This window comes from Lampetra fluviatilis, chromosome 25 (assembly GCF_964198595.1).
Source record: "Lampetra fluviatilis chromosome 25, kcLamFluv1.1, whole genome shotgun sequence".
Lineage (NCBI taxonomy): Eukaryota > Metazoa > Chordata > Hyperoartia > Petromyzontiformes > Petromyzontidae > Lampetra > Lampetra fluviatilis.
Genome location: NC_136299.1, coordinates 12,767,902 through 12,791,107, shown reverse-complemented (window position 1 = coordinate 12,791,107; position 23,206 = coordinate 12,767,902). Strand labels below are relative to the sequence as shown.

The following is a 23,206-nucleotide window of genomic DNA, read 5'->3' as shown; positions in this document are numbered from 1 at the left end:
TTTATTTGACCAGGTTAGGCCCACTGAGCTACATATCGTTTTTTCAGAAGCGACCTGGCCACAAATGATAGCTCAACGAAGTCGCTTATGACGTGGAAATTTAGAGCAGCCACAAACTCTAAAACATATGTTGATTCTAAATATGGAGGGAAAAATCGGGGAACCCAGAGAAAAATCCACGCGACTATGGGGAGAAAGCCATGGAAACTCCAAATATACAGCAGCAGGCGTCAGGGTCGAGATGAACCCACGACCTCCTGCGTACCAGGCGAGGTGGTTAACATCTCCTAGCCACTGCGGCGCCCCTCTCAAGGGGCTCTGGAGAGCTCCCTCTCGTGAAGGCCCTGGCGCCAGACGTGCCATGAGGAAGACATTTCCGAACATCTTACCTCTACTGGTGGAATCTTATGTGATTCATGCAGTTTTACAGGAGCATCTTGATGATGAATGTCATCGGTTGTAATTTTGTCATGTGAAGCTTATTTAAACTTAGCATGTATTCACTGTGTCCAACATCTCTTTACTGTAATGGATATTCGAAAGCATATAAAGGAAACTTTAGATTTTTTAAATGATATATAAATTATAAACGTGTATATATTTTTTAATTTGTCCAAGAAAAATATATTAAACAGCTTTTATTCAAATAAACACCGCTGATTTAAATAACGTCCATGGCCAACGCAGAATGGGGAAGTTTCATCCAGGAGGGGATTGACACACAGGACTGAATGTTATTATAGTGGGGTATTATTCTGGCTGTTTATTACCCATGGTAACCTTGTTCTATGCAACTATTGTAACACTTCCCCTGTGTCGTGCTTGCTGCCATATTATCCGTGTAGGTTGGATCGTCGTGGAAACAAAGCGTCTTAGTGGGCCTTACTCGAAATTAACTGACAAAATAGAATAAATAAGTAAAAATTTCATTTGGTACGGCGGTAACATTGTGGTAGACGTATGAATTAGCCTTCACGCAACAGTAAACATCCCTTCCTCTTACCGTCATTAAACACAATGCAACTATACGTGCAGTCAAGCATGGATCGTGTCTAAATTAGTTTTACACCGTGTGTACAGTTTCGTGTACACTCGAGTAATTGTGTAAGTATGTTCGACTGTTCACCCTGCACGGTTGTTGCAAGATGTGTGGCGGTGCGGGTCGCGGGGCTTGTTTGGCCATACTTCATCCCGCTGGTCGGTAGTGGTGCGGGTCGGTAGTGGTGCGGGTCCGTGGTGGTGCGGGTCCGTGGTGGTGGTGGTGCGGGTCGGTGGTGGTGCGGGTCGGTGGTGGTGCGGGTCGGTGGTGGTGCGGGTCGGTGGTGGTGCGGGTCGGTGGTGGTGCGGGTCGGTGGTGGTGTTGGTTGATGAGGGTGGGAGCATAGACGGTGTAGACGATGATGGTACAGCACGAACAAATGTTTGTGCTGCGCTGGCCCTGTGCTACCCACCACGTATCCCCAGCGCGATGAAACCCAGTCGCCACCGAGCCAAGCACTATCCAGGCTCAAACCTGCTTCGCTTCCACATGGTAAATGTGCAACGTTGGGCCAACGTTGGGCCACTGTTGATCTAATGGTTCCAACCAAATGCCAACCTTGGGCCAACGTTGCATGATGATCACTGGGCACTGTCTGATGAGACTGGAGCAGATTCGGGTGTTTTGGCCACAAGCACCGTGAGTGTATTAACGATGTAACATTTTCATGTACGGGAAATGTAAACATTTGGCCACACCATTTCTCAACTTTGTGAATCGATAACTGTAGAAGCTTGCATTCTACGCGTCATTTTGCTCGTATGTTTACACGCAACTATAATGAATACTCTTTGGTTCTTTAGGTAAAGTCACGTAAGTAGAAAAAATAATAGATCACGACGTTTCGATCGCAACACAAGCGACCGTCTTTTTCACTTTACTTTAAAGAACCAAGGAGTATGGATTCCTGCAGTCACGAAAGCTTCAAATCAACAATAATTAAGTTTATTCAATCTTGATTTGAATGAAGTTTATGTTTTGTTAAACCGGGTGAGAACGCAAGGGATGAATCACGTGGGGTACCAAAATATAAAAAGAAGATCAAAATAAATAAATTACATCAATGAAGCAAATTTAAACTCAGTGTAGACACAATTATGTAATAGAAAAATAATCTGAAATATTACACGAACATAAATTATTGTTAAAGAATACACATTCCCCACAGCATAAGTTGGCTCGAGCAGACTGATCATAATACTATAAGTTACAGAAACATTGAACAGATAGAGGGTAACTATTGTACTAAAATGTAAACAGACGAGGATAAATATCAAATGTATCAGTCGTAGGCTTTTAAAAGAAGGCGGCTTGGCAACAAAGACACGTGCGTGTGTGTGTGTGCACACAATCAAACACATGTGTTGCTAATTTTGTATGCCTGAGTGTGAATGTGTGAACTACCATTATCAAAATGTCCCAGCTTCCGTTGCAGCTAATACACCACAGCCAGTGCTCGTTTGTCGGGAAAAATGTGGTTCAGTATCCTGTTGTGGTCTCATGGAATATGTTTTATCTGCTGGGATACTCGGCACTAGCGACACACTCATGTATACGCGTGTTCCCAGCAGTCACTCGAGCAGTTAATGTAACAGGCCATTAGTAGGTGCATTACGTGAATCAATGGCAGTAAATTTAGCATACAGACGGAATCAACAGCTGATGGCTAACAGATGGTTGTTTTGCATATGTTACGTGTAAATGAGTAGAGCAATTATTTACAATTAAAAGTGATCACTATAAGCACAGCCTGTTTAGAGAATAAAGTACTGTGCAGTACCGGTTCCATCTCTTGGTGCGGTAGTTGTAACAACAGGTGAGTTTCTTACATGCTTCCCACCTCTGTCTACTCGGCACAATCGATCAGCTGCTTGCATGTGGCGTAGTAAGGTGTCGAGTCTTCCACCCCTTCCAGATTGCCTGGCCAGGGTGGAAGAGTAGGCCAACTACCATCTTAGAGGGGTTGCGAAGAGCTCCCACAAGTGGAGGCTTTTCCACCAGCAGCGACATGAGAAACCCAATTGTAGGGCTGCACCTGAACCTTTCTCTAAACACCTGAGAAATGCGACTATTTATATCGATGCTAAGTTGTAAATATTTGGACAATAATATGGTACAAGTTAAAATTATGGTTAGCGTTTGAGAGACATGCTATCTGGCACAATAAACGCAATGCATAACGCTGAGAATAGCCATAATTTTACCCAATAACGATCACTCTTATCAGCTGAGGTTTCTCTGGCTGTGAAGCCAAACCACCATCTCCTGGAAAAAGTTGTGGACAGAAATGTGGTATGATGGCTTTTTTTGTGTGTTACTGAATTAGATAGTCCATGAAAATAGTTTGTGGTAACAATTTATTACATTGTACACCACTTTAATGTCTGAGCATTGCAAGGTGGAAGAGTTGACTGAAGTAGCTCTCGACTCAAAAGACCGATACCGATTATGTTGACAAGGGCAACTATTTATATTCTCATCCCCTAAACCTTATGGATAAGATAAGTTACTCGATACTCCACAGTATTTGACTATAAGGCCGACGAATGAATGCATCTATGCGTACCGATGCTACATCGCAGGATCGTGAGAGATGGAGACGACTTTGGGGACGCCTTCATCCAGCAGTGGATTAAGCATGGCTGATAATAATGACACTTACCAAAATACCCTTTGTGCCTTTCTCCCAACATGTAAGTGAGCTGTTACATCACAGTGACGTTCCTCATGTCCACAGATGGGCATGAAAGTAATTATTACTCTGATCGACAAACTTAAATCGTGGATTAATGGAGATAACAGGATGAATCCTAAGCATGATAACGATGTTGATCATTAACCATGTAACATTTCATCTCCCACAGTAAGGCATGTTTACCTTCTTTCGCACCGTACGCAGACTACCATGGTAATCGGAGGACAACAAGCTAAACACAATAAGCAGTTTTAAAGAAATGACCTTTCAATCTAGGTGTAAAAGTGCACAGCTCCAGTGGCTTGCTAATATCGAAAGGAAGAGCGTTCCAGACGGCCACAATGACGTGTCACAATTAGGCGTTCAGAGTCCAATCTTTTTCGTCTCCTTTTAACTCTCTCATTTGTATTGTCTTTTTGTTCTATCTCGTTTGTACAATTTAGTTTACTTCATTACACTAAACGTAACCTCATATGCGTATAATACAAATAAATGCATAATTGATTCTTACATTCAGGTGTGGACAGCAAGACTGTTTTTGTCAGATATTTGCCGAAAATGTGCCAGTGCCAACGCTGCCAACATTGTGGAAAACGTGCAAGGTTGTGTGCCGATAAAGTTTCGTCAAGATGGGGATCTCGTCTCGGGGTCTCTGATTCACACATTGCTAAATGTTCCCTGTTGGACAATATTCTCTTTATTTTACAAACACGTCACTCGTCGTCATCCGCAATGAAACACATTTGCCAAGTTGGTGCATTTCAGTCACTTTTTCTATACAGCATTCGGTGCTTGCCCAGTAACATTAATTGATTAACTGATCGCATTAAATGTAATTATCTATCAGTTCCTTGTCTAACTGACAACTTGTGTGTTAAGCAAGCAATATAGCTTGCAACGTTATAATGATTCGAAGAATTGCGACAGGCTTATGTTAACTCACCTACAGTTGAACTTTGAAGTGATCTTTTTACTTACTGGGGGTGTTGCAAAGCATAAAAACAATGCAATAATAATAAAAATACAATTACAAATTTGCATGAAACGGATATCGCCATATGGTAATTATCTTACACTAAAAATGTATGTCGTATCGTGTTTGGAAAAATTATATTGTGGTAGTTCCTTACAAGATGGAAATTCCTTCTGGGACTCAACTTTGTTTAAACACCATTTCACGCGTGCCCCGAAGAGCGGTCAGGGGCCAGAAACAGGTTCACTTTGATTCACGAAATTCTTCTTTCTACAACGTAACTTTGTCACGAAACTTGTACCGAACGCTGGCATGCTTTTACAGTGGCAAGCAATGTCTTGCGTACATGTCGATGGTGAATTTAGAATGCAGCTGTAGTATTTCAGTTGATCGGAGTGTTCATCTTATCCGTTGCAAAACAGAAAGTTTAGAAATGTAGCGCTGCAATTCTTTTTCCGGGGAAATTTCATGAAATGTTTTAACCGTCTTATTCAACCGAACATTGTGAAATTTAAGTCGTAGAAATGTACTTCTGTATAATACAGTCATCCCTGAAAATATATGTGGATTATTTAAGAAATGATTTAAATATCTCTTAACGTTTAAATAATGTGCTAGAAGAACAACCAGTGTTTTTTTCAATACAGCTTTTCAAACAATGGTCCAAACTTCATGTGACATTCACCCTTAGAGCAGATAAGCTCTGTTTTTAAGGTTAATCTTAAAATTGTATTATGTATGTAAAATAAATTATATCGCCACTAAGCAGAGTGAGTTGAAGTGGCAGACCCAGGATCTTTCTGCTATCGCTCGACACTGATTTTGGTCAGGGCCGAGAATGGAACTCAGGTCACCGTTCTGATAGCGCATTTCGCTAGCCACCGTGTCACCACTCTGCACGTGTACTGTAGATTGTTTTTTTTCCTTCAAAAATTCGAATCGCATCTGACATTGATTAGTTCGACAAAATATAAAGGATGTGTACAATCTTCTTGGTTCTTTCGGTAAAGTCACGTAGAAGGGAAGTAATAAAATAATAAAAATAAAACATAATAAAACAATTCTCACGACGTTTCGGCCACAACGCAAGCAGCCGTCCTCAGGCGAAGAATGAGACATTATCAAGCTAGGAGCTTATATAGGTGTAGCGAGGAGGAGCGCCTTAACAAAAGAATGTGCATATGAAGAGGAATTTTAGCATACCAATGGGCAATGCGTAGGAGTGGGGGCGGAGGGGTTTCAAAGTCCCATTATGCCCATGCATTATGCAGGATCAACAGCACCACGGGGGGGCGCAAGGAACAACGTTAATAAAGGAAAGGAATGTTAATGATATGTAGCTGCATTTACCAAACAACCACGTAGAAAACCAAAGTAAAAACTACATAAAAAAAAACTAAAATATAAACTGATACTTACTATACTCTACAATAAGCTGAGTTACTAACAACAAATAATAAATTACAATTCTACGTCGTAAGAAGTATATAATATACTTACATCTAAACTTTATTCTCTTAGCATATACAGTACTATATACTGCCATAGATAAACCCAACATTAAATTATATACTGTATTGCTGTAAACAACCCTATACTTTTTTTTTTCGATTTAAAGCTTTCGTGACTGCAGGGATTCATCTTCTTGGTTCTTTCGGTAAAGTCACGTAGAAGGGAAGTAATAAAATAATAAAAATAAAACATAATAAAACAATTTTATTTTTATTATTTTATTACTTCCCTTCTACGTGACTTTACCGAAAGAACCAAGAAGATGAATCCCTGCAGTCACGAAAGCTTTAAATCGAGATGTGTACAATGTCATCCTTTTGGCGGGTGATCGTTTCTATGGAAGGACCTGTCTACGTGTTTATTATATGGCTTTTACGAATCACTTTTATTTTAATAAATATCCTATAGCAGTATTTGTATTAAATAAGCGAATTATAAGCCCATTAAATGGATGTATCGTATCCTAAATATCGTACAATGCATATTGTGGTCCTGTCTCGTAGTGGTTTCACAGGGTCTTGTTTAAGGCTTCTCCTCTGCAGTGGTGGAACACGTGCTGTGTGTGTCCACGTGCTGTGTGTGTCCACGCGTGGTGTTAGTGGCACACCAACGTGGATGGTGACCTGTAGCGCAGCGTATTTTGGATTGATGCAGTGGAGATATTCAAATGTTACAGGACATTTTTGGCGAGTCAGTTTTGCAAGGTGCATGCCTGCAATGCCTTGCTCATGCCACTGCTGGAGGAAGGGTATTTTAGCCAACTCTTCCACACTGGCAAAATATCACGGGGGCGGCAGAGTACCTCCGCTTTCCTCCACCACGTGACTTCCAGGTCATCTACAGTAAGTGGGTTTGCTTTTCAACTGCCATGCAGGGCCATGGAATGAAACTGCCGCTGTTTGGATTGCAAGTCCAGACTGGTTGTCTTTGTTCAATTGCAGTACATTACAGTCATATCTCTTTTTTATTTTCATTGTAAAATTGTGGTGTTAAAATAAGGTACATGTATTATGCAAAGTTACTGTATTCCATGTCTTGTTCACCAATTTACGTTCAATGTCCGCTTTTTTTTTCAAATACTGGACTCTAGCTTCCTCTTGGCTTGGCATCGACATGCGCTACTTGAACTCGAGTGTACAATTGAAGCAACTGTTGGTTACGAGTGGCACTGCTCCACATTTGTTAACCTAAATATGTTCGGCATTAACTGGAGTATGGATTGTGGGTGGTTGAAAGTGTCCATTTTTATTGTGTGGCCCCAACCAGCTTAAAGTCATCACAGTTAGACATAAACACGTTTTGAACTTCCTCTTGGCTTCACACTGCATCGCCTATGGCCGGTGCCATCTCAAAATGCACAAAAAGTTCCGACCATATTGTGACTTAGAGCTTTCGTGACTGCAGGAATACATATTCTATGCCACGTGGCTTTACCGAAAGACCCATAGAATACATATTGTGACACCTAATTTCTTAATACACTCAACTGCACACATTGTCTTGTGCACAAGTGTTCGCACGCAGCCACACACACAAACAGAAGTCGACCACAGATGCTGACATGGTGTGGGAGAGGCCTTCCCCCACCAGTGGATTGACAAAGGGCTGTAAAATTAAAGACATTTATTTAAATTTATATATGGGCCAGTTTTGTAACTTCAGTAAAAAAAAAACCCTGCGAACCTCATACATATTGCAGCACATATGGTTTGTACTTTTTAAGATAATTACACAATATGGCTTATTTATGGAATAAGTATAAATTGTTTGATACGGATGCATGCAGCGAGATGCTGACACCAAGCAGAGATGTGGAGACGTGTGCTGGAAAGCTCTTGTGGAGCAAAGCGTGGAGACATCCTGTTGCACAACACCTGGTACAACGCAAAAAAATATTCGGAGAACTGCACTGCACAACTGCAAAAACCCTACGCGCTCGTATAACTCGAACTTATTATGTCCTTAATTCTAGATTTGAAGTTTTCGTGACTGCAAGGATTCATACTCTTAGGTTTTTTCGGTAAAGTTACGTAGGTTAAAATAAATAATAAAAGTAAAAAGTAATAGCAATAATAATAGAAATAAAATTATAAAGCACGACGTTTCGGAGGCAACACAAGTCTCCGTCATCAGGTGGGACCGTCACAGCTAGATTTATAATGTCCTCCAAGACACCATTGTGTCGAGATTCTCAATGTAGGCAGAGCAGCGCTGCAGCAAGTCTGTTCTCGGAGTGTAAACAATTGGGCATATTCTCTCCCCCGCAGAGAGCGTGGCGTAAGGTCCACGGAGCGCTCTACTCGGGCAGCAGCTGCGGCGTCGCTCGCCTCGAGCTGCTCGAGGGAAAGGACGCCGCCGAGCGGCACAGCCGCAGCAAGGAGAAGAAGATCATCAAGATGAGCGACTGCGTGAGCATCAAGCGCAACGAGGAGCTCGGCGCCCCGCGCGACTGCCTCGTCCTGCGCCTGGAGACCACGGCCAAGGAGTTTTACCTGGCGGCCGAGAGAGCGGACTTTGACGATTGGTTCTGCCAGCTCTGTCAGATCGCCTTCCCGGTGAGTGCCCGTTCGACTAGGTATCATCGCAGTGAATTTGCTTCAGCGCCACTTTTCCCAAACTCCAATCCTCACGAAACACCATGGTCTACTGTTCCGTGATTACTAATTGTTTTCCGCTTGGGTACAAATTAATTCTGAGCGCACAGCTGCACATGTCTCACGGTTGCTAAACGCGTCATGCTTGACGTAGAGAGTGCAAATGTATATTAAATTGGGGATCGTGTGTGCATGTGTACGTGCTTACCAACCATCGGGTATGTATGCTGAACTTCTTTCGCACCGTACATAGCCAAGCATACTAATCGGAGGTGCAGGGGAAGGACAACAAACTAAACACAAAAAGCAGTTCTAAGAAAATGAGTTTCCAATCTAGATTTCAAAGTGCATAGCTCCAGTGGCTTCTTAATATCGGAAGGAAGAGCGTTCCAGACGGCCGCAGACACGCATCTGAAAGCGCGGGGTGCAGTGACCGTCTTTATTCGATGGCGAGTCAAAAAGCCGCTGCTGCTGCGAGGATGACGGAAGTTCACGTAACGGTTTAATCCCCTTGACGACACCATCGCACACTGCATGGCTACGTGCAGTGACTTAATTTGTGTTTGAACGGAGGAGGTTGGTTAACATGAAGAGGCAGAGTGGTGGGTAGCAAGCTGTTTGGGATCCTGGTTTAGAGAATTACCATTGAATAAAAAAAGGTTGTTAATATCCTTGAAGTAAACATTATAAAACATTCAGAATGTACATGGTGGTTTCAAATATTTGTGTGAACTGTTTTAAATGCAGATTTCTGGTGTACACCCACTCACAGCCACGAGGCACTGCTCACAGGCCTTGCACCTGTTTGTGCCGTGAACAATCTTAGGTGATGTTTTTATTTAAATCACAGTTTCTGATCACAGGTTCGAAAGTTCACATTGCTGAGCAACCCACATTAAACAGCGTTATTGACGATTGAATACATAAGAGTTAATACGTTTTTTTTAATTGTGCAAGATTATACTACGAACTTAAGTTGAAAGGAGACGATGGGAGGGTATTCCCAACTTGAGCAGTGTGAGGAAAGAGAGCTGTTTTGACCTGCAGTGGGATGGGTTGAACCCCTAGTCTTCCTTTGAGCAAACGTGTCCATTGTTGTCCCATACGACTTTGTTACACACATTCACCAACCCACACTGACTAGCATGGTGAAGTATGGTCAAATAATCCCCATGAACCTCGTGACTTCGTGGGGAGGATTAACAAAGGGCTGTACGTGTATAACATCAAACACTGTACATGGGATTTTTTAGTATTAAAAACATCTTCAAATGTAATAACGACCTTCCTTTGTTTGGCCTGTGAGACCTCAGCATACGGTGTCAAAATAACTGCTCCCAAAATAGCAGAAGCAGCCACCACAACCTACTTGTTGCTTCCGGTTCACCCTAACGCACGCCACAGACACAGACTTGAGAACAACCTACACCCCCCCCCCATACTTATCTCTTTGTACAGACCACTTCCCAGAAAACCCTTCTGCACTCACCATAAATGAGTGGGAAGCACCCCACAGTTCAGGCAGTTGTCCATTATGATGTCCGTACAAAAACGTCTCCAAAGCTACGCGCAGACTCCCACGCTCAGTGATGACTTCGCGTGTGAGGGCAGTGTTGCTCTCTAACACAGTCTGTGTGCGGGCGCATATTTTTAAAGGATAGTGACAACTGCAGTTATTGTCTTTATAACAGTGGGTAGGTTGAGTTATTATTTTAGGTTCGGTTATAGATATGCATTCATGGTATGCACTGTTCAACAAAGTTGTCAAAAAAAAAACGACCACAGCGTGCCAAGCGATTTCCTGTTCAAATGCACATTGAAGCTGTTCTCATCTCCCGTTTACAGCGCTTAGCCAGTGGTGGAAATTCCACGTTCTAATGGCGGTGGCGATTCTTTGCATGGGACAACCACTGTTGACTCCCCCACAAAGTGATACTGCTTTTTATCGACCCCAGAGAGATGATGGGTTGAGTCAACCTCTCACCAGGATTTGCACTTTTGGAACCTTTCCAGTTTCTACCGCTGACGCAGCTGTCTGCCTCTCCCCAGCGTGTGCACACTCACTATCGCCACGAGTGGTAGCTCGTGCTTTGAGTGAGGCTGCGGGGAGAATGGAGATTGAAGGAGCGCTGCCGCTTGCCGTCTGGCTCCTGTCTGGAGTTGGGGGCATGAGGAAAGGAGTGAGGGAAACAGCAGCTGTTTTGTACCGAGGAAGATGTTTGGTTAAAATCGAACAACAGCAGGGACGTTACTGGTTTGTTGCTGAAGTAGCGATGTGAATACTTGCTGAGAGATACGACGGGGAATGCGAGCAACGTCGAATTGGGGTTAAAGCGCTTCTGACCTCTCAGTGCTTACTTCGGTAAACAGCACAAACTGCTATTTTTATTCATAATGCGGGAAGACTGGTGCTGACCTTTGTTATGTGGTGAGATGTTATCTGTCTCGCCTGCTACACAGTAGGTCGGGGGTTTGATCCCGACCCTGATATCTGTTGTGTATTATAGAGGCTGCATATTCTCTCTCCCTGTGGCTGTGTCCATATTTCTCCCCCGGGTCCTTTGGGTTCGCCCTCCATATTTAGAAACACGATAAGCTAACTTGTATAAGCGATCACGTGTGGCCAGGTTGCCTCTGAAAACTCGGTAATAGCTCGGTGTGCTTTACCTGGTGAAGCACAAGTTTAATTTCGCAGTGAAAACAATGGTGCAAGTTTCTTAAATCCCTCCCCGCCTCTGTCCACTCAGCAGTGTAAATGGCTACACCACATTCCATCAATTGGCAGGTCGCGTGCAATGGAGTAAAATGTGGGTACGGCCACCCGTTCCAACATGTCAATGTGGCTTCAGTTTCATTTATTAGGTGTAGCCCTGTGAGCCATTCGGCTCTTGAATCGGGTGCAACCGCAACAAACACAACACTAAAACATGAACAAGAAAACTACCGTAAGCCAAATGCCCTTCATAGTTTGCTCCAGTGGAGGCCCTTCCGTTTGCAGCGACAATCGCAAGCACCTGCAGGGCTGCACCTTTACCTGTCTCACCGCAGGTGTCGAGGCACACACCTGGACGGGCGTTTGGCACAGAGCAACTGACGTCACGCCTCACGCCCTCTGGCTGGTTGGAGGCGTTTCGGTGAATCTCTGGCAAATCTCCTGTGAATTCAGGATAGATAAAGATTTGAATAGGGAGGTTCCGGGCTTTGCTGATTCACGCCAAATTTTACTTTCACACCTTGTCAAAGTATGTGAACGTCGCCCTGAATGTATGTCGACACAGTGCACTGCCTGTTTAAAACAAGAGGCCTTGACGAGTATGATCATTTGGTGTTCATTGAAATTGTCAGCTCACTGTGTTTGATAGTGTTATGGTGGTGTTTGCCTCTGCCGTTGTATTACTAAGTTTGATCAATATCGACTGCACATCTTTGCAAATTGTACACACTGCGATAGAGTAGCCGGTGCGCAGCGGCCAACGATGCGCGCTGTGAACCCGGCGACCTGAGTTCGATCCCCAACCTCGGCGGCGAACGTGGGCGGCACCGAGTGACATGCGGATCAGACCTGGCCCCCCCCACCCATCCCCACTCGTGTTTAGCAACTTGCAGTGACCAGTGTGGTGAAGTGTGGTCAAACAACTCTCATGACGATGGTGGAATGACAAAAGGGCTGGATATGATTGTGAATATCTTGTCCTCGTAATACTTGATATCGAGACGTTTACAGAGCAACACACGGCATGGGTCTTTGTAACTGAGGCTGGTACAGTATTTACCAACCTACCATGCCTATCCGCCCACTCATAACCCAAATGTCCCAGCGAGATTGGCCACTTTCTGCTGCATGCCGCTGGTGTATTCGTGCATTGCGCGCGGTCCAAACCTGCCCCGTTCTGTGCACTGCGGTTTCATCAGCCGAGGAGTTGGCTCGGTACGCGTTCCTTCCCCTCCCGTCCCACACGTGCCTGCCCGTCCCACACGTGCCTGCCCGAACCAGTTTGGGGAGCTGCTCTTGCCTCTCCAAGCACTCCATGCTGAAAGTTGTGGCTATTGTACAGGGTGGTCCAGATGTCTTGTAACCCCCCCCCCAATATCGTTATCCCAAACCTTTATAAAAAAAAATTAAGTAAGGTTTATTTTTAAAAGAAATTCTTCTACTTTCGTGTGGCTGCTGATGTAGATGCAGAGCCACAACTCCACATTCAGGTGGTAGAGCCAGACAACCGCGTCTGGAGCAGCAGAGTGTGTCTCTGTGATGATGCCTCCTTCGTTTTTGTGGTTCGGGCATTGCGCCCTTAAGGGGTCAATTAATTGGGGCCAATTAATTGGGGGCCACAAGACATCTGGACCACCCTGTACATTGGGGTGGGGAGAAGGTGGGTGGGGGTGTTGAGGCATCTGCGTTCGGGTGGCAGGAATCGCTTGTCCCTATCTCAGATCTGTCACAGCCCTTGTGTTGAATTGTAGGAAACTGGAAACTGTTTTGAGAGAGCTAATCTGGCCGGGAAGTACACGTGGGGTTTTTCTACAGTGGGGTAGGTGGCAGCCCGACTCGGCCCGCCGTACAGACTGCCTGCAAATGTTGAAGGGGGCTCGGGAGATGATGCACAAATCGGCCGCGCTTGCGGTAAGCGATGAGTGTCGCAGCCTTTCCTCGTACACACAGAGCGTGAAAGATCGGAGACTGTGCGGCATACGAAAGCAAATCGCGTCGTTACTAATTTTCTAAATTTGCTTAACATCGACTCCGTCGTGACCCCGTTAAGCAAGATCACGCTAGATGCTGTGAGCTGACTTGCGCTTTCAGCGTTGCGTACAAATTCGGGGTGCTTTCTAGATGTAATCAATGAAGGGTTTTTTGTGGTGAAGAAATAAGCTGTTGCACAGAAATCGTTACTTAAAGCAAACACAACTCCCACTCATGCAATACATGTAGAGTTTGGTTGATCGCCGGTTGATAGCATACCTACAGTCAAGCCTTCGCACCCACTGCCTGCAGAGATAAACACAGCATGTTCGCTCGCTGTTTTGTACTTCGAATGTGTGCTAACTTGTATTTTTTTCCATCCTTTCTCCTGGGCGTAATCTTTCACATTGTTGTCTAGATTGTTTTGAATTTTATATATTCAAGCATATCGTTTTACCATGGGAGCTCACGTTGTTATAGGTACAGGGTACCAAAGCAATGTGTTTGCTCCCCATATTCACCCATCCTCCCTGACCAGCATGGCCAAAATCCTCCACAATCCACTTCGCATGGGAAGGCCCTCATCCAGCAGTGGATGGACAAAGGGGTGTACATATATACACATGTAGGTAAACGGGTGGTAAAGGCAAAGGTGCAGGCGTGAAACAACTTGCTCTTGCCACTGCTGGCGGAGATCCATCCACTGGAGGGAGCTCTCCAGCACACCTCGGATAACTTGGCCGATTTTGCCACATCGGCCAGACGGCGTGGAAGAGATCGGGGTCCCCACACTTTACCCCACAGAACATACCGATTGGACCAACTGTGGTTCATAGTGCTGGGTAGACAAGGGGAGGGGGGGATGGGGGGGTGGGGGGAGTAGAGGGGAGAGGTGCTGAGGAGGAGGGGATGCGGCACTCCGGAAGCTTGACCACCATTTAAACTGCTTCACCCTTTTTGTTTATTCAGCAGAATGTGCTGGGTTCATCTGCCCGTGTGTTGTATATTTCACGTGTGCGCCACCTTAATGTGCCCTACCTTAATACGCATCGCTTCCTTTCTTGTTTTCCTCTCCATCTGTCCATGAGCAGCAGGCGGCTTCAGGATATGGATCATTGGATAATGGCCTTGGCTCTAAGCCCCTGGAGATGGAGGAGAACAGCATCTATTCTTCTGCTGACGAAGGTAAACAGATGTTTTAGTTTACTTAATTTCTCCTTCAGAATCGCCGTAGGGTTCACTCAAGCCACTTTAAAGGGTATTTAAAACGTTCTTGGAAAAATGTGGAAAGTGTAGAGTATCTGCTAATATTTTGTGGATATTAATAACATTTCAAAAACATAGCAGGTGTGCATACATTTATGTAAGGTTTAAAAACGTATATATCTATGGGAACATTTGTGGATTCGGTGTAAGAAGACAATAGTGGAAACAACATGTCCATGCACACCCAATCACATTGATTTGTTTGTGGAAAATATAACAGCAACAACGTGAGGTCTTCTCAGGATATGGATTTCATTTATAGATCACTTAAATGGCTTATCTCAACCATTTCAGTGTACTGCTGCAGTTTAGCCAAGGGGCCCCAAGTGGCAGCAGTCCCTGTGTAGCACGAGGTGGTAGTAGTCTCTGTGTAGCACGAGGTGGTAGCAGTCTCTGTGTAGCACGTGGTGGTAGCAGTCTCTGTGTAGCACGTGGTGGTAGCAGTCCCTGTGTAGCACGTGGTGGTAGCAGTCTCTGTGTAGCACGTGGTAGTTGCAGTCTCTGTGTAGCAGGAGGTGGTAGCAGTCTCTGTGTAGCACGTGGTGGTAGCAGACTCTGTGTAGCACGAGGTGGTAGCAGTCTCTGTGTAGCACGTGGTGGTAGCAGTCTCTGTGTAGCACGAGGTGGTAGCAGTCTCTGTGTAGCACGTGGTGGTAGCAGTCTCTGTGTAGCACGTGGTGGTAGCAGTCTCTGTAGCACGAGGTGGTAGCAGTCTCTGTGTAGCACGTGGTGGTAGCAGTCTCTGTGTAGCAGGAGGTGGTAGCAGTCTCTGTGTAGCAGGAGGTGGTAGCAGTCTCTGTGTAGCACGTGGTGGTAGCAGTCTCTGTGTAGCAGGAGGTGGTAGCAGTCTCTGTGTAGCAGGAGGTGGTAGCAGTCTCTGTGTAGCACGTGGTGGTAGCAGACTCTGTGTAGCACGTGGTGGTAGCAGACTCTGTGTAGCACGTGGTGGTAGCAGTCTCTGTGTAGCACGAGGTGGTAGCAGTCTCTGTGTAGCAGGAGGTGGTAGCAGTCTCTGTGTAGCACGTGGTGGTAGCAGACTCTGTGTAGCACGTGGTGGTAGCAGTCTCTGTGTAGCACGTGGTGGTAGCAGTCTCTGTGTAGCAGGAGGTGGTAGCAGTCTCTGTGTAGCACGTGGTGGTAGCAGTCTCTGTGTAGCACGTGGTGGTAGCAGTCTCTGTGTAGCACGAGGTGGTAGCAGTCTCTGTGTAGCACGTGGTGGTAGCAGTCTCTGTGTAGCACGTGGTGGTAGCAGTCTCTGTGTAGCACGTGGTGGTAGCAGTCTCTGTAGCACGAGGTGGTAGCAGTCTCTGTGTAGCACGTGGTGGTAGCAGTCTCTGTGTAGCACGTGGTGGTAGCAGTCTCTGTGTAGCACGTGGTGGTAGCAGTCTCTGTGTAGCACGTGGTGGTAGCAGTCTCTGTGTAGCACGTGGTGGTGGCAGCACCTGCATGGTCCCATGTTGTAGCTGCTCACCGCGAGCTATTGATGCCCTGATAGTGGCATTGTCTTTGTGCTGTCTGCCTCTTGCCGTCCTCTGGTCTAACACTGGTTGAGACCAGGCCCTAAAGAAGGCTGTCTCTGGTGTAGACCAATCAGTTCCAAAGACAATGCCATATATTACCAGATAATGTTTTTTTTTGCATGTTCACCACAAGTATCGTGTGTGCTTAATGCAGACATGATTCCTTGCGAAAGGTGTCTGTTTGGTGTTTGAACATCTTCACACAACTGTTTTGTTGCCAGAAAGGGTAAAACCTGTTCTTATACTTGGGCATTAGTTTGTCAGTCGGGGGCGCGATGCTTCTTTGTGGCTTTTTTCAATCTGGTAATATGCGAATCTGGCCCGTGACGCCGGCACGTGTAGCCGGCTCTTTCACGAATAACGTCACGGGGATCTTTGACAGAAACCGTGAAGGAGACGGCGCGTGCTTTGTGGGTTAATGCTCCGGCAGTATTTACCAGGGTGGTCACTGGGCACAAACAGGGAACCTCCGCAACGAGCGGCAAACATGCCACCGCTCGGTCATATCACCACACCAAGCCAAGGAAAGACAATTGATCATCAAATCAATCGGACTGTCACTCACAATATTGGCATTCTGACATTAAAAGCTATCTGATGTTTTAATGTAAATATGGCCACACACAGCAGACTATCTCTGTGCCATCAACCTTCGTGGGTTTTTCTGTCTTATCGACAGCAAGGCGCTGCACGTCGGCACTGTATCAGCTGGTTCTATTTGCGTGTGGGTTGAAGGAGAGGCTGGCTGTGTGCTCTAAGGCGGCATTGATGTCAAAGAATATAAACAAGATTGTTCCAATGTCTGAAAAGCCACACGTGGAACACGCTTTAGGCTTTGTAGATGTCATACGATCTCTCAGCAGGTTTAAATCCCAGTGCTCTCCTTAGAGCATTGCCCTTCTGCTCGCCTTCGCTTGAGGGCGCTGCAAGAGCACACAGTGACCACCACGGGGCAGTGCTCTCACCCATCGTGAGCCCGGGTGGGTGGCTGGTAATGTGTTGTAGGTGGTGATGTGTTGTAGGTGGCAATGTGGTGGTGATGTGTTGTAGGTGGTGATGTGGTGGTGATGTGTTGTAGTTGGTGATGTGGTGGTGATGTGTTGTAGGTGGTGATGTGGTGGTGATGTGTTGTAGGTGGTGATGTGGTGGTGATGTGTTGTAGGTGGTGATGTGGTGGTGATGTGTTGTAGGTGGTGATGTGGTGTTGATGTGTTGTAGGTGGTGATGTGTTGTAGTTGGTAATGTGGTGGTGATGTGTTGTAGGTGGTGATGTGGTGGTGATGTGTTGTAGGTGGTAATGTGGTGGTGATGTGTTGTAGGTGGTGATGTGGTGGTGATGTGTTGTAGGTGGTGATGTGGTGGTGATGTGTTGTAGGTGGTAATGTGGTGGTGATGTGTTGTAGGTGGTGATGTGGTGGTGATGTGTTGTAGGTGGTGATGTGGTGGTGATGTGTTGTAGGTGGTGATGTGGTGGTGATGTGTTGTAGGTGGTGATGTGGTGGTGATGTGTTGTAGGTGGTGATGTGGTGGTGATGTGTTGTAGTTGGTAATGTGGTGGTGATGTGTTGTAGTTGGTGATGTGGTGGTGATGTGTTGTAGTTGGTGATGTGGTGGTGATGTGTTGTAGGTGGTGATGTGGTGGTGATGTGTTGTAGGTGGTGATGTGGTGGTGATGTGTTGTAGGTGGTGATGTGGTGGTGATGTGTTGTAGTTGGTAATGTGGTGGTGATGTGTTGTAGGTGGTGATGTGGTGGTGATGTGTTGTAGTTGGTGATGTGGTGGTGATGTGTTGTAGGTGGTGATGTGGTGGTGATGTGTTGTAGGTGGTGATGTGGTGGTGATGTGTTGTAGGTGGTGATGTGGTGGTGATGTGTTGTAGGTGGTGATGTGGTGGTGATGTGTTGTAGGTGGTAATGTGGTGGTGATGTGTTGTAGGTGGTGATGTGGTGGTGATGTGTTGTAGGTGGTGATGTGGTGGTGATGTGTTGTAGGTGGTAATGTGGTGGTGATGTGTTGTAGGTGGTGATGTGGTGGTGATGTGTTGTAGGTGGTGATGTGGTGGTGATGTGTTGTAGGTGGTGATGTGGTGGTGATGTGTTGTAGGTGGTAATGTGGTGGTGATGTGTTGTAGGTGGTGATGTGGTGGTGATGTGTTGTAGGTGGTGATGTGGTGGTGATGTGTTGTAGTTGGTGATGTGGTGGTGATGTGTTGTAGGTGGTGATGTGGTGGTGATGTGTTGTAGGTGGTAATGTGGTGGTGATGTGTTGTAGTTGGTGATGTGGTGGTGATGTGTTGTAGGTGGTGATGTGGTGGTGATGTGTTGTAGGTGGTAATGTGGTGGTGATGTGTTGTAGGTGGTGATGTGGTGGTGATGTGTTGTAGGTGGTGATGTGGTGGTGATGTGTTGTAGCGGAGGGAAAATTCACAATGCCTTGCGTGATTCGTTATCTGATTGCGAACAAGGAAATCGAGCGGGGCCAAAATTTGTGACAATTTCCCCAATTTTCTCGAGTCTGCATCTCGGTGTGTGTCTCCTTGTCAGTATGTGTCTCTGTGTCAGTGTGTGTCTCCTTGTGAGTGTGTGTCTCGAGACTACAGTGGAGTAATCCATGTATAGATACCCCAATAAAATAAGAGGAAGACGTTATAACAGCCGCATGATTTCAAAGCCTCTGCGTGTCATCCAACAGCCTCAATACCCTTGTAAAATATTTGACGCTCGCCTCTACAATATGGAGCCATCCCTTTAGCAAAATAAAATTACCTTTTGAGAAGCAAGAGTCATGATGCATCAGTGGGTTATCTACAAATGGATCGACCTGTGGTGTGTTTCACTCATGCAGGCTGTTTGTCCGATCCCAACCCCAGAAGTTCGACTTGATTCTTTGAATTGAGTGGAATTTGTGAAAATTGCCATTGTTTTCCGTGAGGATTTCCCAAAGCGTACCGTCCAATGGCTGTGTTGAAATCGACACCAGAAATACCATTTATGTGGAAAAGGGTACAGGAATCACGACTGAAATGAATGGGGCTTCTGTGAGCATAGCAAAGATGACGACAATAGTAATGAAGATGTCTTTCGGCAAAGATGGTGTAGAAGATGATAAAACACAAACTCAACACACACCTCACGGCAGCCTCTTTCATGCACACACAAACAAAGGACATATACACCAACACACACAAAACCTACCACATACACACCGCACACTCTAATGTACCTGTTTTACACACCACACACACAAAACGTACCACCTAGACACAGTGACACATGCCCAAACACGCCACACACACAAAACCTTCCACAAAGTCTCAGACGTGCACAAAACCACGCACACAACACCAATCCAAACCTGTCCACTTCCATGGAGTGTGGTTTGGTTGGCTCGCGTAGCTAACCGCACACCGTTCATTTGGCTGTACTTCCAATGGGCTCGCAGACAAAACCTCCTTTGAGGCCTGATGTACCTGGAAGCACGGGCATGTACTCCATCGTCGCGTAACAAAGGCTGGCAGATTCACGCTCGTAGGGAGGGAGAGGCAATGACGCGCGGCTCATTTCAACGTTCACAGTGGACGAGTTCTTGGTGGTGACCCAGAAGACAGACGCGTCGGAGCGGAGTAAGCTGCAGGGGAAGTACATCCTGAAGGTGAACCAGGAGAGGCTCGAGCTCATGGACCAGAACACGCGCCTTGTGCTGCAGTCCTGGGCCCTCGACTCCCTGCGCCGATACGGCAAGGACCAGGTGTGCCCCGCTCCCACCTTCACTGCCCTTCACGGAGTGGTTCACCCTCAGTTACCCTGGGTAACTGCGGGGGGGGGGGGGAAGATGGCCCGGAACAAAACAAAAACACACAATGCAAAGCGTGTACAAATGGGGCTGTAACAAAACATCCGTTAGCTACCCACGTAGAATAGGCGGTGACGACGTAGAACGCCGTGAGCTGCGTTCTCGAGTCTTGATGTGGGTGAGAGCCACGAGGCTCGTCGTTTTACATTCTCGAGCACGTGGCGGTCAGAGGGCGGCCGCCTTGCTTGCGCTGGCTGACTGTGCAATTGTGAATTTAGAGATGTGCCAGAGGGCTTTGGAGTCACTTGTGGTTCTGCTGCCAGGGACGAGCACCCCCGGCCGCTGCTGTAAACGCAATTTTCTACAGTCTAAAATGTTGTTGTTGTTGTTATTAAAAAGTTAAAGAAAAAATCCATGTCTTCATCGAACCGCACTTGAGCTGTGCCAGGAAGCCGCAATCAGCTGGCGAGCTGCGGTTTGGCCACGCCTGGCATAGAATGTGCCCTGTCCCCTGGGTACTGACGGGTGAGGAGCAGCTATTCTACAAAAGTGCACTTAAAATGTGTGAATGAGCACCGTAAATCCACAACCTCGATGATCTGCCTATAGATGATAAAGAGGTGAACACCATTACACTGCCAAGCACACGGAGGCAACCGACTTGCAGCTCCACTGAGATCCACGGCTCGTCTGCGTCGGCCTTCTCCCACCTAGTCTCCATACTCGGTTTATTCTTTGTCGAGACGTGCAATGATTCTTTCCCGTCATGATTCCATTAATTGTTGTCTCTCCCCAGCACCTCCGATTAGCATGGTTGGCTATGTACGGTGCGAAAGAAGTTCAAAATATGTACATACAAAGAAAACAAATTAATTCCTGCTAAAGCACAATATGCTGTAATGTTTCGTTTGCAGAAAATGTTCACGTTCGAAGCTGGGCGTAGGTGCCAGACTGGACCGGGCAATTTCATTTTCGAGACGACCCAGGGAAAGGAAATATTCAATCTTATCGTCAATTTCATCAGCAAACTGCCACCAGGAAATCATGGTGGCAGCACCAACGTGGACTCGAGCGCAACTCACTTCTCGCGAGCGAACGCTTCGCCGGTGCGTCACGTGGAGGCCGATGAATTCCTGCACGCTGCTGGACCTGCGGCCGACGGGATGAAGCTCATGTCACTTAAACCCGAGGGAGCCATTCTGCTGCCCTACGGCGGAAAGCCTAACGGGGGCAAGATGTCACCCTTGAAGTTTCCCCCCTCTCCGAATTCGGAGCCCGTCTTTCCGAAGAAGAATTCAAAGCGGAATAGCGAGCCCGTCTATTCGGAGGTTTACGACGGTTGTCTGCTTGGCAAAAACCGTGTGCCGGCGATGCCAAACAGCCAGCCTCCCCGGGCAGAGCACATTTACGACGATCCTGAGTGCGCTGCTCGCAGCAGCGCTGCGAAGACCATCTACAGCACCATTCATTGCAAAGATGAGGTTCAGAAAGATGAGGCTGCGCCACGGCCGACCGCGCCAGTACCCCCTGCAAAGCCACATTTTCCGAAGCCAAATGATCGACCGATCAAAGTTCCGCTCTTGCCCAGTCGTCCGATCCCCGCGTCCGTAAATGTCGATGAGGATGTGTCAGCCCTCTACTGCAAGGTGAATAAGAAGCCTCCAGCGGTGGTGCGAGTGAGAAGCTGCGATGAGTTGACCTATCCCTCTGCTGCCCGTACAGAGGATTCCTTTGAAGAGAAAGTCATAACGTTTTAAACAAATGATGGAGTTGTCTTGATTAAATCTTTCATATATCCAAACGTGTTGGCCTGCTCAAAACGCGTGCCACATATGTCTTTGGCATTTGTCATTTACGTTGATGATGAATATAACCGCGAAGTTTGGTGTAAGATAATAATGTGCTCATTAATCGGATATTTTATTCAATTAATAAACCTCTATCTACCTTTTTCTTTAATCCGCACCATAATCCATTTTGGTCGTTTTGCCAGCTAATATATTTTTGCATTTTTGATCAATAAAGTTTAATTGGTTGGGAAGTTAGTTTGATCCCTCATTGTAATTTAACTTTTTGTAATGACATTTTTAATGGTTTCATGTGGTGTCGATGTCTAAAATAAACATTCCATACAACCGTATGTTGACAAAAAAATTCAACACGAGCGTCATTAACACCGTGGCCTTAAAAATAAAATGTGTAATAGGCGATGTGTCGGGCACAATGGCTCTTCTTTATAGCAACCTATTTACAAATGTGAGTTTTTGTTATTTGTGCTTGTGCACCACTGCCAGCAGAGTGTTGCCAAATAACTGTATTTTGTAGAGGGTTGGACTAACATTTTAAAGATTGAACTGGAGGTTCATCATCATTGTGAATACAATTTCCAAACCCAGCTTTGTTCTCTCCATAGTCAATAGAATGAGAACTACATGGAGACAGCTCCACCACTTCTCACCCAGTGAGCCGTGGAGCACAGATATACAGATAGTAGTTCTTGACTCATCACGATCAACAATGACGTATCTTTACGAAACCCAGTTTAAAACATAAGTAACGTACATGCAATTTATACGAATTAAATAAAAACACATTTAGGACTTAAACACTTCTCAACGATTCTCATCCTGTCTGAGCCTCTGTACATAATAACCCTCGCACACATTGAGCACCACACTAACCTACAAAGTTTAATATTTTGCCAGTTTACTTTCAAATTCCGTAGGCTGACCTACATCCACAGTGCTGGGTTACACGCCCAGCTCGCTTATCCTCGCGTGCCGTAGTTTTTCCTGTGTGTGTGGTCGTATGTCCGTGCACAATAATGCTGTATGATTAATAGTGAAGAGAAAACGTTGAAAATTTTTTTTTTTAAGAAATCAGTTTGTTTAATTGTTATTTTGTTGATAATTATTACTGTAGGTTTTGGTGTCATGTGGCTCCAGTTGGGGGTTTGCAGCTGGATTCATCGGCTTTCCCCCACTCCCTTCAACCTGCACTGACCAGCACGGTGATGTACGGTCAAACAATCTCCCATTACGCACATGGCGTGGGAAGGCCTCCATCCAGCAGGGAATGGATGAGAAAGGGCTGTAAACCCTGACTCGCTGTGAGGTGGGGTTCTTGTGCCA

At 45.9% G+C, this 23,206-nt stretch overlaps 1 protein-coding gene across 1 annotated transcript in view; it reads left to right on the top strand.

The window, feature by feature from the left end:
- Positions 1-22,476, top strand: part of LOC144941832 (docking protein 2-like) — a 32,899-nt gene extending 10,423 nt beyond the window's left edge. Inside the window, exons 2-5 of the mRNA XM_078868314.1 lie at positions 8,487-8,774; positions 14,589-14,682; positions 19,858-20,030; positions 20,990-22,476. Of these exons, the coding sequence (XP_078724440.1) occupies positions 8,487-8,774; positions 14,589-14,682; positions 19,858-20,030; positions 20,990-21,832 (1,398 nt within the window). The 3' untranslated portion in view covers positions 21,833-22,476. The remainder of the gene's footprint in view (positions 1-8,486; positions 8,775-14,588; positions 14,683-19,857; positions 20,031-20,989) is intronic.
- Positions 22,477-23,206: the final 730 nt, after the last annotated feature.